This window comes from Falco biarmicus, chromosome 6 (genome assembly GCF_023638135.1).
Source record: "Falco biarmicus isolate bFalBia1 chromosome 6, bFalBia1.pri, whole genome shotgun sequence".
NCBI lineage: Eukaryota > Metazoa > Chordata > Aves > Falconiformes > Falconidae > Falco > Falco biarmicus.
In genome coordinates, this window is record NC_079293.1 from 15,442,029 (window position 1) to 15,458,227 (window position 16,199).

At 34.3% G+C, this 16,199-nt stretch overlaps 1 protein-coding gene across 1 annotated transcript in view; it reads left to right on the forward strand.

Annotated features, from left to right (window-relative positions):
- Positions 1 to 16,199, forward strand: part of EYS (eyes shut homolog) — an 872,029-nt gene that overhangs the window by 251,546 nt on the left and 604,284 nt on the right. Inside the window, exon 15 of the mRNA XM_056343434.1 lies at positions 15,664 to 15,786. Coding sequence (XP_056199409.1) covers positions 15,664 to 15,786 — 123 coding nt within the window. The remainder of the gene's footprint in view (positions 1 to 15,663; positions 15,787 to 16,199) is intronic.

Genomic DNA, 16,199 nt, shown 5'->3' on the forward strand with positions numbered 1-16,199 from the left:
GTCCTTCCTCTCTCCTCCCCAGTAACTTTTACATCACGACATTTAAGCCTGGTACAGGAAAGGGTGCCATTTAGTTTAGGTTTCTAAGATGTAAGAAATAACATACTGAATAAATCGTTATGTCCTTATGAAACTCATACATTATAGGGATGTTGTTACTAGAATTTTGTGTATGTATCAGCAAAAATGTCAGACAAAATTAAGTATGGTAATACAACAGAAGAATGCTAATCAGTCCTAGCCTCAGCCTAAGAGAATTTCAGAGGGAAGATGATAACAAGGCTAAGCAAAAAATGCCCCATTTGGGGACCTGTGACAGAATCTAGATAGCAAATTTATAACCTGTCTTTTCTGCACAGAATATCACCCATACCATCCAGCAGGTTTGGATCCTGAAAACATGGAAAGCTGTCTACCTTTACCTTCAGTATGTTTTTTCTTCTGTCACTGTTTCATTGCAGGGAGGATGAGATGGACAGGGACACGAAACCAAAACCAAAACCCCAAACGAAAACAACCTACTATTATTCAATATTTGGAACTGATATTAAAAAGAGTCCCTGACCTGCTCATCAACAGAACCGAAAGACTCAAAACTACCAAAAAAATATGAGTCATTAATGGGTATTCCTCCCAAACAAATAATTGATTAGCTCTGTGTACTGGGTATCGTTGAGATGGAATTAATTTTCTTCGTAGCAGCCCATACAGTGCTGTGTTTAAATTTGTGACAAAGCAGTGTTGTTAGCACAGGGATGTTTTAGCTGTTGCTGAGCAGTACTTGCACAGCATCAAGGCCGTTCCTCACTCTGCCCTGCTAGCAAGTAGGCTGGGGCAAGAAGTTGGGAGGAGACACAACCAGGACAAGAGTTTCCAACTCAGGAAAGGGACATCCCATAGTATATGATGTCATGGTCACCAATAAAAACTGGGGAAGAGTTTTTCTAAAGTAGCTGTTGCAGGGAGACTGGCTGGGCATCGGTCTGCTGGTGAGAGCTGAACAGTCACTGCCTTTGCATCACTTGGTTTTTTCTTCTACTTTTTTTTTTTTTTCTCTCTCGCTCTGTTTTTGTTTGTTTGTTTGTTTGCTTGTCATTTACTAAACTGTCTTTATCATGACCCACCGGTTTTCTCACTTTTGACCTACCAGTTCTCTCCCCCATCCCACTGGACAAGGGTAAGCAAGTGACTGGGTGAAGACTTACCTGTCAGCCGGAGTCAACCCACCCCACTCTGGTTTTATACTTTAAAACTTCCTTATGTCTCTGTTTCCCCCCCCCCACTGATTTCTACTTTTACTTCCAGGCTCTTTTATTATTATTCTGTATCTCCCAGTTCCTTGCTGATACTAATTTTTATGAACTTTTATACTTGTTCTCTATTTGTTTTTTAAGACTATTTTATCTAAACATATGCTTTAATTGTAGGTTTGATGTTGTTAATTATCTAACATTTAGATTTAAATAACTACAATTTCTTGAAAAATTCCTTATGTCGTATTTTTCAGTTTAAATTCTCTCAGCTGATATTTTCTTCTCATTCTGTTTAATTTTGTAAGATCTGTCTTTTGAAACAGTTATACCAGAGTGGTTCCAAAAAAGCTAGATATGCTTGATGGACATATTAATTACAGTTAAATTTCTGATCTGTACAAAAAATCAATAACTCACAATAAATGTAAAATAATCCTGGAAAAGAACATGAGTTTGCTGGCTTTCTTGCTTAATTTAAATCCTACATTTAGACAGGAATAATAAATAAATACATCCAAAATTATATTTACATCTAGGCAGTGCCATCCATCATATTTGCAAGCAATCTGTAAGCTGGACAATGTCTTCATCGTCTCTTTTTCTTCTGACTTTTGTGTATGTATGGATAGCTATAGATATGAACACCAATCTATATGCATTTATGTACATGTACATATACAGAATCTCTACATACATGCTTTCAGAATATTTTGTTATCGAGTTCGATTATCCTGATATTTATTATACTAGCTAAATAACTCTATTGTTTATAAACTTAATGGAGGACACATACTAATAGGCAATACAGCTCCTCAAAGACAATTCTAGGTACTGAGTAACAGGTTGTACAGTTGCTAACAACCTCTAGACAGGCTCAACAAACTTTTTTTAATGCAGGCTGTACTTTTCCCTTTTAAGAACACAGATAAAGTTATACAAATAAATTCTGCCAAACACTTCAGTTTTTCTTATTTATCTATTTAGTTCAGTCATTCAGTTGTAGGCAATTGCAGTGACATGGCTGCTTATTGCATACAAAATGCAAACCTGTAAATGTCAAGGCAGCAGAAAGACAGTATCAGTTTGTCTGTTTTATTAAGTTCATTAAAAAGTCTCTTACAAGGCTGAGGTTAAGGGAAGCTATGATGAAGAAAGAAAAAGTAAACTTATGATTAAAAGAGCACATGGCTAATTTCTCACTGTTGTGAAAGGGTCTGAACTTATTAGGTATAACAGCTTTACTAAGTTGCTTTCTCTTTTATAATTCTGATTTTCCTCCCACATTCCTGTCTTTATCAGTATAGTGATTCATGCCAGTTGTAAGGGAAATTTTCCTGCAATAGAACAAGAAAAAATTGCTGGCAGCTTCTAATTTTTTCCAAAAATGTGCTGTCATTTAATAAGGCTAAAAATATATTGGGGAAAAAAAATATTCCATTGATTGACAGCTCATTCGTAACGTCAATTCAATCCTCCAACCCTAACAGATGACTTAAATTTTTGACATTTTTCTAATACAAACAACACTATTTATTTCAAAATGGATAATGAGACATTCAGTTATTGTTAACAAAGGCAAACACAAAACAGTGATGTCTGTCTTGAGAAATACTGTAATAACCCATTACAAATCCCCCAGGTGAAAAAATACCTCTATGACAGCTTTTAGCTTGAATCTATTCATTCCTAAAACCACTGTAACAGCAGTAACAGAATGGAATGGAATCATCTATTGTCTCAATATTAAACAGCTATTTTAAAGACCTGTTAACATCATCATAGCTGTATTTTACAATTCACTGAAGTTATACTCTTCTATAAAGATTGCAACTCACCAACTGTTGACTAATTTTTCATTTGCTGCTTCTTATATTTGGCATCTCTACATTTTTGTCTGATACATTAATGGAATATATTACCATATGTAAGTACCTCTGGCTGATAGAATGAGCCCATTCATATAAAATAAATCAATAAAATTACCCCAACCAAATAAACAAAAAAAACCCCTAAAGTTTTATTACATAGGTAAGCAAATTAATTAGATCTAGAAAGCTACTTTATTCCCTTTCACATGTGAGAAACCTCAAGTATTGTTTGTATCCATATAATTTCCTACATTCCTTGGTATGCATGATTCTTTTGTCAATGACATGCACAGATGTCATTACAACTATATCTTTATGTAGAAAATAAGTACCTTTCTTTGTCATATGTATATTTAGAACAGGCCATCACGGACAAAATGTAAATAATGCAAACTGAAGCATACAAGATTAGCTGCATAGACAACTGACACATGTAGAATGGTATCTGGGCTTATTTAAGGTACTGTCATTGGTGAGAAAGGATTAAGGTAAGGTAAGATACTGATGGATGTCTCAGAAAAGAGCACTCAAGCTGTTTATTAGCACCTTCACTGTGAAGAACTATCCCAAAAGTATTGCATGCTACAGAAAACTTACAGCAGTGTAGATAATTAAGGTTCTGTAGTTTAAAAAAAAAAAAACAAACATATTTCACTACTCTCATTATGATACCAATACGTTTTTCTAAGAATGCAGAGAGTAGCTACTTGTGTATCTTGATTGTTTGGCCATGGATATTTTAAAATTACATTTTCAAGAAATCACAAAACTTTTAATCTTTACTTTTAGTTTGTTTTCAAAGCATACCCTTGAGATAATGAAACTTTGCTCCCCATTTCAGAGAACAAGAAACAAACACAAAGTTACTGAGTTAACAAAAAGCCTAAACTGAATGCACTATTAACTGTAAGTCTGCCTATTTATAGTTACCATATGGAGGCAAGTAGATTAAGGCTTTTACTTCTGTCACATAAGCCAGCTCTAAGCATGCAGGGACTAGAAGAATAATGAGTAACTACTCCTCATTTACCTTCTACATTGTCAGACGTAGGTGGCCAGAAGGCAGCAGATATGATCAGAGAGAATGTTACAAGTATTTTTATATTTTTATATTATAATGCTTTGTTTCAATGTACTTCACCAAACCTACCTTGGACAATGCTTCACAAAACAGCTATGCAAGATAGTTCCTTAAAGCAAAATTAAGCCAGTAATATTAGAGAAACTTAGAGATTCCATATTGTAGAGAAATTAAGCATTTGTTAGTAAGCAGGAGGAACACTCATACTTTTGCCTTACCAAAAAAAAAAAAATGTATATACATGTATGGTGTGAGGTATGTGTGTGTATAAGCACACACACCAACACCCATATACATAGTTCATCATGTTTTCTGATTGAGTTTTAGTCTACTGCTTGCTCTGCTCAGTCCTTCACATTAGTGCAATCTCTGGCTTCCCTCTATTTTCATCTCTTTCTGATGTTAGAAATGCAATTCTTTTCACTCATCCTGTTCCAGAAAACTGCTATAGACACCTAAAATTTTGGTCAACATGCTTAAAATTGTACTATTTTTAAAGCAGTTAAAGTGATAATCCAACTATGGACTTTTTCCAAAGTAAGTATGCTGTGTCTACTAAACAGAAATTTTATGTTTGTTTTATATGTTTAACAATTTTTTGGCCCAAAACTTCTATTTCTGGAAATAAATGATCTGTCCAATATATGTATAAATATATTCAAATTTCTAATCAAGGATCTAAAGTTTTTTGAATTATGATCTGCTATGTTTTTTGGCAATCTCTTATTTAAAAAAAAAACAACCAAAAACCCAACAACAACAACAAAAAAAAACCCACCAAAATCTAGAGTATACTTATATGGACAAAATCAAAACAGTCTTTATTCTACTGCCAATTTTTAAGCAATAATAGCATTCCTTGTTTTAGACGGTATTCTTTTCCTTTTATATTTCTTATTTATACATTCATATATATATGTATATAAATATACATATATATATTCTCATATATACACTCATTTCATTTTTCTTCTATGTTTTTACCCTATCTTTATGCTTTCCTACCCTCCTCTAAAATAACTTCCTTCTTCAGCAATTCACTGTCAGACTGATCTCCTTCTGGTCCTGTAACGTACTATAAAATAATTAACATTTTCTGTGGCTCTGTCTGCATTAGTAAGGAGTAAAAATATTGTATAAAATTATTGACACTGTCAGCTAACAGAATTGCCTTGCCAGATCTTCAGCAAAGTCTGTAAGTCTATAGCTGTAGCTTTACTGGTTTTAGTCACCCACTTTTTTTTTTTTTTTTTTTTTTTTTCTCTCTACTTATCTGTTACTAGAAACAATCTTGGGTTTTTTTTCAGTTTTTCTGGTATCATAGGGTGTTCTAATCTGATAAGAAATGAAGGATCATATATGGATTTTATAATTACATTATCTTTGAAAATTACAAAAGAATCTAGAAAGTACATGATGGATGAAAAAGAATGTCTATGTGCTTTGTCTCTGTTCAACAGTTTACTTATCAGCAAATTCTAATAAATAGTTCAACCCCAAAATTTTGGTTATGTATTATTTGCCATACCATGGCTTAATACTATGAATGACATAATAGCAGCCTAATGTATGTTTATTTTTATTTGCTTATTTGTCTTCCTGGATTTTACTCTAAAAATTTTCTACAGTCCTGAGGAAATGCATGCCCAAGCTCACGTTGCACTTCAGAAACCATTCACTTTTAAATAAAGAGAACTTTAAATAAAGTTCAATAAATTGTACTTTCTGTAATAATTTAATTTATCTCTAAAATAAGAATATTGCACTGAAGACCTCTTTATTTAATCCAGTATCAGATCACACTATGGGGAGCAGCTCATGCTCTTATCTCCTTATTCTTGTCACAGGAATTCTGAAAGGCAGGCAATGCCTCTAGGTACAATGGCAATATTGCCCACGGCTTGTTCTGATTTTACTGGGAGCTTCATATTTCACTGGCCATTTTTTCAGAGATATTAAGCTGAGTTAAATTTTGTGTAATTATCAGAAGTTAGAAAATACATATTAATTATTACTTTTGCTCTTTATACTGTTATCGTTTTTGTATAAAAACATAGCTCGTCGCATATATTTGGTTTTTATTGAAATTCAAGAGTATTTCTTTCTAAGAAATACTAAATGTTTTGAAATTATATAAAGACCTGCCAAATAAAAAAAAATATGTAATTTTTCTCCATCAGTTTCCATTACTGTTTTTGAGGAGATGCTGTTTTGAATTAACGGTGTACTTTATTGAGGGAAAGAAAGAGCTATTTCTCTTCATTAAATCTTAATTCTTTCCATTAGAAACTCTTCCTACTCTTTTTCAGAAAAAAAGCAGATTAGCACAATAGACACAATAGGGAGAGGTTTTGATGATTATACGCATTAAGGTAAGGCTATACCAATAATGAAAGGGTTTTGTATATACAAGATACATCACTAAAAGTAAGTAATAAAATCAAGCAATCATAAAACTACATTAAAAGGAAGCATCAAAGAACACTATTAAGGCAGAAAAACACCTTTAAAACATAAGGCATCCCCTATATATTCTATGAAAGCATGATTTTTGCATATATCAGCATTGCAAAAAAAAGGATGCACGGAGAAGGTGATTGGTTTTTGTTTTAATTATAGACAGGCAGAAATATTCCTGTGTAATCTACCTATAAGCTATCAGTGAAAGGAAAAAAAACCCCAACAAACAAAACAAAAGACCCACAAAAAATACAGAAAGTCCTCTAAGAAATATCCTTTTACAAAACAGGCATTCTGAAAAAAAAGTACAGAATTTTTTCTTCCCTCATTTTTCTCTTTTTTAAGAAGAAGTGGTTCCACTTTCGCTTTCTCACTGATGGGGCACCATCATTTTAATTCAGGTTAGTCTTGCTACTGGTGCTCTAAATCAGGTGAGAATCAAGGGATGTTATTTATTTTCTAACTAAACTAGCAAAATTTGAGTAGTAAGATCTTTTTTACTTCTAGATTATTAATTTATTCCTATGAACTATCATTATTTTTTATTTTTAAAAAATGCCACTGCCCTAGAAGCTGAATGCAGCTGTTACACAGTGACCTACTAGCAGCCTTGCTAGTAGGTCTAACTGGTTTTGCCTGCTTTGGAAACAAGCATCTGAAATATTTATTTTGGTCTTGTTACACAGAATTTGTTTTAAATAATATCAAAGTAGTAAATAGAGTGTCATGGTAATTACGTACCACACAGCTGCTCGCTCAGTCTCCCCTCACCCAGAGGAATGGGGAGAAGAGTTGGAAAGGAATGTAAAACTTGAGGGTTGAGATAAGAACAATTTAATAAATGAAATAGAATAAAAATGAAAGAAAAATAATAAGAATGATGCCAATAACAGTTACAATGAAAAGGGGGAGGGAAAGAATAAAATCCAGAGGGAAAGGAAGAAAGAAACGCAGGGTGCACAATGCAACTGCTCACCACCCGCTGACCAACACCCAGCCAGTCCCCCAGCAATGATCCACCTCCCCCGGCCAGCTCCCCGGATATATATACCAGGCATGACATCCCACATCCCACGGTATGGAATACCTCTTTGGCTAGTTTTGGTCAGCTGACTTGGCTGCGTCCCCTCCTGATTCCTTGTGCCCCTCCAGCCTTTTTGCTAACAAGGTCTGAGGAACCGAAAAGTCCTTGACTTATATAGATATTACTCAGCAGCAACTGAAACTATCAGTGCATTATCAGCATTGTTCTCACATCGAAGCCAAACCACAGCGCCATACTAGCTCCCAAGAAGATAATGAACTCCATCCCAGCTGAAACCAAGACAACAGTCAATCCCTGGTAGAAGGAGCAGAGGAGCATATCTCTGGAACCTAGCTTTAATTACCTGTTGAAGTTTTATCATTTTTCAACTCCTGTAGTTATGCTTCATTAAGTAATACCATATAAGACTGATCTATGAGATGGTGCAACAAAAAATAATATGGAAAAATCAAAACTATCTCCATTAGCCAATTTCTTACTCTCATTTTTTCATTATGCATAAGGAATTTATAAATGCCATAGGTTTTGTGTATAAATTACAAGAACAGGTTATATAGGAAAGAATAATAAATTACCTATTGGTAGTAAGAAACATGGGATGTACTGTGATACACATCACCTTCTCAGTATGTCTTAAAATCCTGCCAGAAAGAAGCCACAAACACTCACCCCTTTGCAGTCCTTCTGGTAAAATGAAAATGTATAACTGTTATTATTTCATAACACTTTTCTTTTTTCTTTCTGCTTTTGTGTCTGTATTAGTCTGTAGTTGTAAAACAGCATTAGGTCCTGTTCTAATGCATCATACCACAAAATGATAAGATAGTGAGTGTGACACACTCCAAGGCAGCAAGCACAGTCAGAATAAAACCTTATTCTATGGCTTCTTAGTGTAAACGATAGAGAAACGGAAGTTGCCTGCTGTGGTACAGTAATAAAACTTCTGTTGTAATAGCTGTAAGTCTTCTGGTGTATTTCTGTAAGATGTGCAGAGTATGCCTCTGTTCTTATTTAACCCTTTTTCTCCAGGTCTAATTCATCTTTTGGTCAAACTGACAGAAATGTTCTTACATTATGGAAAGACATATTTGGCCTTTAGGCTTTTTCCTATTTGAGGGATTTTTTGAAAGAAAAACATAGTAAAGCAATAGTTGTCTTACATCTTCTTGTTAAATTGTATGACTTAAGGTCCAGCTTGCCCAAAGGAGTAGCAATAGTCATCAAGTCAGACTAAGAGGAAAGTGATGCACTTATTAGCCCTCACTGGCAGAACAAAATTCTAGACAGGGGGAGAATGAAGAGAAAGTGACAGAAAGGTCAGAGCTCTTACAGAGAAATTTGAAGATGACTAGCAGAAAAGTTTATTAAGTCAATACTTTTGAAATAACTTTCTAGATAATTAATTTCTATTCTGCTGGTTTGCTCTATATTCAAGAACAGAAGAAGTACTTTTAAAAAAGAAAAGAAATAAAAAAGGTGGGAGGAAATGTGGAGTTGATATTTGGGTAACTCTTTACAAGAGAGAAAGGAAAGTTTCAATCTGCTTCTCCACAAAGAAAATTGTTGACATATGATGCCAAGAAGTTTTCAACATCCTTTCTGCTTGACATCAAGCAAAAAAAGTCAACTACATCAAACTGCCTAAAAGGAAGGTCTTTTACCATTAAAAAAAAAAAAAAAATTATAATCTAGAAAACACTTAGATGAAAATATATACTTTAAGGTTTGTTTGGCCACAACTTCAGCTGTGGTATTTATAAATTATTCAGAGCAATTTCAGAGCTATTGGCTTGTGGATAGGTCAAATAACAGAAAGGTAGGAAAAAGCAGATGAAGTACAGAACTGTCAGATCGAACTTGAATTCTTGAAAAAATACTAGAAAAAATGTAAAGATGAAGTATTTATAAACATCTGAAACCAACAGAAAGATGACACTCACTAGGTAACATGGATTTCTCAGGAACAAAATGTGTGAAACCATTGCAATATCTGTTGTCAGGTGGTAATAAACCTCTGGACAAAGGAAGGAGTAGGTGATACATATCTTGAGTGCATCAGCATTCGTGTAAGGAAACCAAAGGAACACTGTCTCATTGGAACTAGCTCTAAACTACATGTACCTCACTGGAAAAAATAGTAAAATATGATAGTGATTCAGAGTGGAAAAGAATTTCACTGAAAGTGTTTTGGGTCCACTAATGCTCTTCATCAGTGTTCTTCATCAATGACCTGGATGACTTAATTGGGAATATTATGACAGAACTTGCAGATGGCACCAATCTGGGAGAGAGACAGGGAAAAACTCTACTAATGGTCTGGAAAAGAAAGGAAATTCAATTGGGTGAAGACGCATCCTTTTTGGCAGTTATAAACAAATACATACAAATTGGGAACAACCAGGCAGTTAATCTGCAAAGAGATCCAGATAATTCAACCTGAATGGGATTCAGCAGTGTATCAGTGTTGTGGAAAAAGAAATCTCCAAGTCAAGATATTTGGTCAAGAGTTCTACTTGTGCAAGAAGTGATGTAGTTCCCTGCCATGTATCAGAGCATACCAGCAGGCTCCTGCCAATCTTACCTTGCCTGGCTGACTGACTTCCCAGCTTCATCTCAGACCTGCCATGTCACTGCAGGCTGTCTGGTCATCACTGGTCCGTGGCAGACCCTGGTTACCAGCACTGGACCTGCTCAAGTCTTCTCATTTGTGTACCATGGGACTGTATTGCTTGTCAGTGAGGTTTACCCTGCCTGTCTGGCCATCATATTCTCTATATAAATAATAGAAGTTTATTAAAATTATTAAACTAAACCTAGCTGAACACAATACTTTAAAATATGGTGTTAAGATTTAAATCTGCCATACAGAGTCCCCACGTGCCATGGTTGGAATGTGTGTGTTACCAACTACTACTTATCTCCCAAAGCCTATTAATATTTATTGAACTAAAGAACTAAAGAATTTGTGCCTCTGTATGGAGCTGTAGGCATTCAGGCTTTGATCATGAAACATGGAAAAAAGTTGGGTTTATCCATAATGCTAGAGCTCATTAGTGAATGAAATTATCAGGAAATCACTGGTGTTCAGTAGATAGTGATCAAACTGTTGGAGAAGAGCTTTTTACTATTAGATAACTCAGTTTAATCTGACAACTTTTTGATCTGTAAATATGCCACGTAACTTACATTCAGGTCCACACAGTTTATACAAACCTGTAACTTTGGTCTGATCCCTCAATGTGCTGCATTCATGAAATAGATATAATAACGCCCTTTAACTCTCTTGTGTATGCGCACAGCAGAAGCATGTGTAGGTAAAAATGAATTTTCAGGTTTGAGCAGCACCTGCAAATACATGAGCGAAGGGGAGTTGCTCTGCCTGTGTCAAGAATTTCTGCCCTAGCACAGAGGTGACTAGGACCAATTGGACAACAGTAACTGCTTAGTAAAACACTAGAAGAGGGCCAGAAAGGTATGTGGACTCAGGCTTATATATGGTATGCTGCTAGCTCTGCAAGGTCTACCTGTGAGGTCTGTCCACTGGGAATATCTGAATCAGAACTGATCTTAGAGTAAATCCATCTTGGAGGAAAGATATTACCTGTAGCCTGGATGCAATCTCCATTTGTTGCCTGTCACGGGTACATCAGCTTGCCATCATTGTCACATTAGTGTTTCCAGTAAACAACCTGACATGACTGAGACAGAACTTCAGTGGTGTCAAGAATATTTTAAAATGTACATGTTTGTTGATACTAAAGTGAGTGAGTAGTAAGCAGAAGGTGGACTGACTGCTATTTAAGATTCCTCTCTAGACTAAATTGAGTTTAAACAATGTACACAAGTTTTTGCTGAAAAGACTTTTTTTCAGTCTTCTTGTCAGAAAATGATAATATAAAATTCAAAGCGAGTTGTGGTTATGACTTTTCAAATGCCAGCAGAACTTTCTGAGGAATAGCCAATGAAATATTATTTCATTAAAAAAATGCTGACATGATGGGATAAAAACTGAATTTTGGCCTAGGAGCTTTATTTTTTTCAATTACTACTTAGTTGAGAAGACTTGGTAAAAGGTTCAAAACTGTTGAAATGTTTCACTTTAAACCTAAATGACAGAAAATTTTAAATCTGTTGAAAATATGTTGCCTAGAATATTTACTGATTTGTTTCAGGAATGGAATATGTAGGTAAGAAACAGAAGTGCAAACACCCTAAATACTCATAATAGCACATTTTACAATATGTTTTAACTCTCTTTCAGATTATGTGTACATAAACACAAGTTTTGACTTGTCCCCAAGCTACATGGGGAAATAAAATGACAGCTGAATTTCTCATAGGAACAGAATAACATTTTTCAGATTGTGGCTGTTGTTAGATCACGAGGTCTGCTTGTGAAAATAAGCAGTCTTCAGAGAACACAAAAGCTTTCTTAAAGTCGCATATGCATAATTTCTCAGTCTCTTCAATTTTGGAACATGAAGGTTTTAAAACTTTTAATTAATAATTCTGTTATCCTAATCTAATTGCTGAAGTTCCAGTTGTCTTTACTGATAATTGGTGGGTTTTGATCTCTGAGTTCCAGAAACCGTATACGCAAGGATACAACAAAGAAAATTGCATCTTCCATTGTTTCTTTTATAGTTTGCCTGGTTACTTCAACACAACAATCACATGTATTTATTAGAGCAGATGGTTACAATAAAACACTTTTCTTTTGTATCATCTGAGGCAACAGCAGCATTTTTTATCCCTGGTCTGTCACCCAAAGGTGATTTTTCCTCTATTACCCCCTCTCTATTTTGTTCAATTATGCTATTATAAGTTGCATATTTTTATACATTTTACATTTTGTATAATGTTTGCAATAAGTACAATTTTTATATTTGAAATTAGAGGGCCCAAACAAATGTAGGATTTCATTATGATAGGTATTGAATGAAAGAAACAGTTAACAATCACTGTCTCAAAACCCAAATTAATAAAATAGCTTGTATGTTATTATTATCACATCCAGTGCAAATAAGGAGAAATTAGTAATCCATTGGTATGTAAGAAACTTAACAACTGTGAAAATATTGTCCAGGTTTTAAATTAATTTATTAAATCCTGACATGTTTTTCTCAGTCTGTTTAAGCTTCTCCCACTGTAATTTTAACAGGAACCATATAACTTTATCCCCAGAAGCAATATTTGTTCAATAAGAGTGAATGAATGCACATCAAATCCTGCTGGCCTTGACAATTACCCTTAATGTGAGGTTTCAGTTAATAGCTTCAGATGTACCTGCCATCCAGAATATAAGGAGCCATGTAGTGAAATTGCCATAAATCACTGTGTGGCTGGACTGTGTCAGAATGGATCACAATGCAATGATCTCCCTGGAGAGTTTAAGTGTCACAGCCTGACTAGTAGAAATCACTTTTGTCATGAGGCATTTAGGTTGTTCAGAAAGAAACATCTGAAGAATGTAAATGCAGCATTTCTGAGGAAAAAAAAAAATACTCTGCTGCTAAATTTTCATTATCTAAATTCACGAAGTATCTTTTGAGTGTCTGTAGCAGAAAAATAAACCGACACTCATTTCTTTTTATAGGAAATAGTACATTCTTAAGTACTGCTGCTGAAACTATTTTGATAAGAAACTTTATACAAACCCAGATGTTGAATATTGAAATTGGGCCCTGAAACCACCACCCTTTGTTCCTCAACTTAGTATAGTAAATTCAGATATATTTCTCTATGCTGCAACAATTTGATAATTAATTCAAAACATAAAAAGAAAAGCACACATAGGTTAACATCTTTATTTCCAATCTATAAAGTTATCATGAATAATTACTTTTAGTTTGTCAAACAAAAAAAATATCATGTTGGCTTTTCTATATTCAGTATCTGTACTTGGATGACAGTCACATAACCACATATATATATCTGTATATAACTGTTACTATCAGTGATTAATGTTTCCCTTTTACTTCTTTATCATAATTTTTTATATTAGTTTTATGTAATACTTCAGTAAGCAGATGTTAACAGCTATTTACAAAGGCAAAAATGAGAGAGATGCTTAAATTTTTAATAGCAATCAAGAGGGAGGAAAACTTCAGCTGTGTGAGAATGTTGCACAGCTGGTGTTTGGGATGGAATAGAAACATAGCTTCAAGACACCCTTCTGCATCCACTGATTTAGAAACCAAAGTGACTGCTTGTGTAGGGCAGTTTTAATATGCATTGTCTTGTATTTATGCCTCAAAGAGCTGTTATACAAGCCAGGATTTCTAAAGTGCAGCATGTTTCAACATTTTACCCTGATGGTCAGAAGTTGCTCTCTTACCTCATTGAACCAGCTGCTCAAAACCTAAAAAATCTTCCAGATCAGGAGCTCTTCAGTCATGCCCTAAGGACATGATTTATAGTTCCTGTAATTTAAAGACTGTGCTAAACTAGGCTCAAGCAGGACTGAACTTTTAAAATTTTGTTTTAAAAATTTAATTTATTACTCTGGATTTGCACTTAATAAATGCTATAAATACAGGGCTATGTTTAGTTTTTAGACCTGTCACAGTATGCTGTACGAATACAGATTTGTTTGGACATCTTTGACCAAAGATTCTTCCTTTTTCTCCTTGTGTAAAACATTGATGAACACAAGGTCAGATATGGGGCAACTCGATGGCACACTAGAACCTGTTCTGGCACTACCTTTGCTACTAAAGCACAGCATTCCTTTGTAAATCTTTTTCACAATGAAATGTGAAGTTCAAATCTTCAGCCAGACTTGGTATCCAAGTTTGTAAGATGTTGGAACTAATTCTATTTAGCTCACTGAACCAAATCTCTGGTTTAAGTCTTTAGTGGCTTTTCATGCTGTTGTTAAATTATAATAAATTGGTTCAGTCTCTTTTGATCTTTTCTGTAACATTATTTTTGCAAGAATCTAAAAACTTTTAGAAACTTTTAAAGTGCTCAGTTAATGAGAGAACAGAAAACTATACCTTTTGTACTTTAACTCATTGGCTTTTTATGACAAAAGTTACAAGAAAAATTCTAAAGTTTGAAACCTGGCATTTATATTCAACACTTAGGTCCTAGGTACATACACACTGATTGATTTTTTAATTGCTTTATATCAATTAATTTTAAAATATTTATTGGGTTTTAAAACAAATTTTTCAGTGAAACAAAGAACATTTACTTGCAACTATTTATTGTGTGTTCTAAAATAAAGGTGCTGTCATCAATGAACCATGCGATTTTCTTGCTAGATGATGGTATCAGAAACTATAATACCATGGCAAATATACCCTAAGTGTAAAATGTAGATTTCTATTTTATCTTTGAATTTGCTTCTTAAGTTTTGTGTATATGTAGTCCTCAACAAGAAACACAGATGCTCAAATGTTTCACAAGATTAGATTTCATATGAACTATAAATTAATTGGTTCAAAAAATCAACATCAATAAGCTGCCAAACCTGTCAGGTATTATAATACCTGCTTTATAATGGAATGTAATGGAACAATTTTCTCTTCTGGCTTGGAAACACAGGATGTTTTTTTAGTGTGGTGTAAGAACACCACACTAAAATTGAGAAGGCTTTTATCAACTGTGTGCTTACTGAAATATCAATAAAGATAGCAATATCTGCATAAAACCACTTGAAGAAATTTATATTCTATCAAATTCTCTTGAAGACCTGTTGTATCTTGAATCTTTTTTATTATTATAGCAATTATGGCTTTATCATACAGTTCTTTTGTCCATTTAGAATTGCTTTGTAATGAAATGGAAACTTTCAAAGAAACTGTAGTATTTTACTCTATCCTAAATAAAAATTTTAAATATAAATAAAGAACACAAAAGTACTTAGCAAAATTGGTCTTTCACTTGTCTGTTTTCTCAGTCTAAATATAATAATTTTTTTATGTCTTCTGTTACTCCATTTTTCATCAGGTTTTACTGGTCAGTTTTGCGAAGCAGATGTCGCTGCCTGCCTGTCACATCCATGTGGCACTTCTAGCATCTGTAAAGACGTATTGGGTGGCTATCTTTGTTTCTGTGCACCTGGTTTTATAGGTGGGTTCAAAGGCGTGTTGTTCAACATGTTTAAGCAAGTCCTAAACCAGAGAAAACAAGGTTATTCAAAGTAGCAACAGATGTAATTCAGCAGTGTGCCTCTGATTAAGGCAAAAGCAACTTTTGCTCCCTGTCAAATAGAAATACTTGCCTGTGTAAGAGTATTCAGCTGTAAAAAATACTGACTACAAGGGACTATTTCCACTCCAATAACTTTTAGTTTATACTATTTTAGACAGGGTGTCTGTCTTACACTGATGTTATTGCAACTCCCAGCCATATGCAAGTTGGCCTTAATTTATCTGCTTTGTGCTTCCTGTAACAATAAGGCTGGGGTAACAAGCGCCTCAACTGCCAAATATACATCCACGATTTGGGGCAGGTTTAACTACTCATACTTAAATCTACCCTCC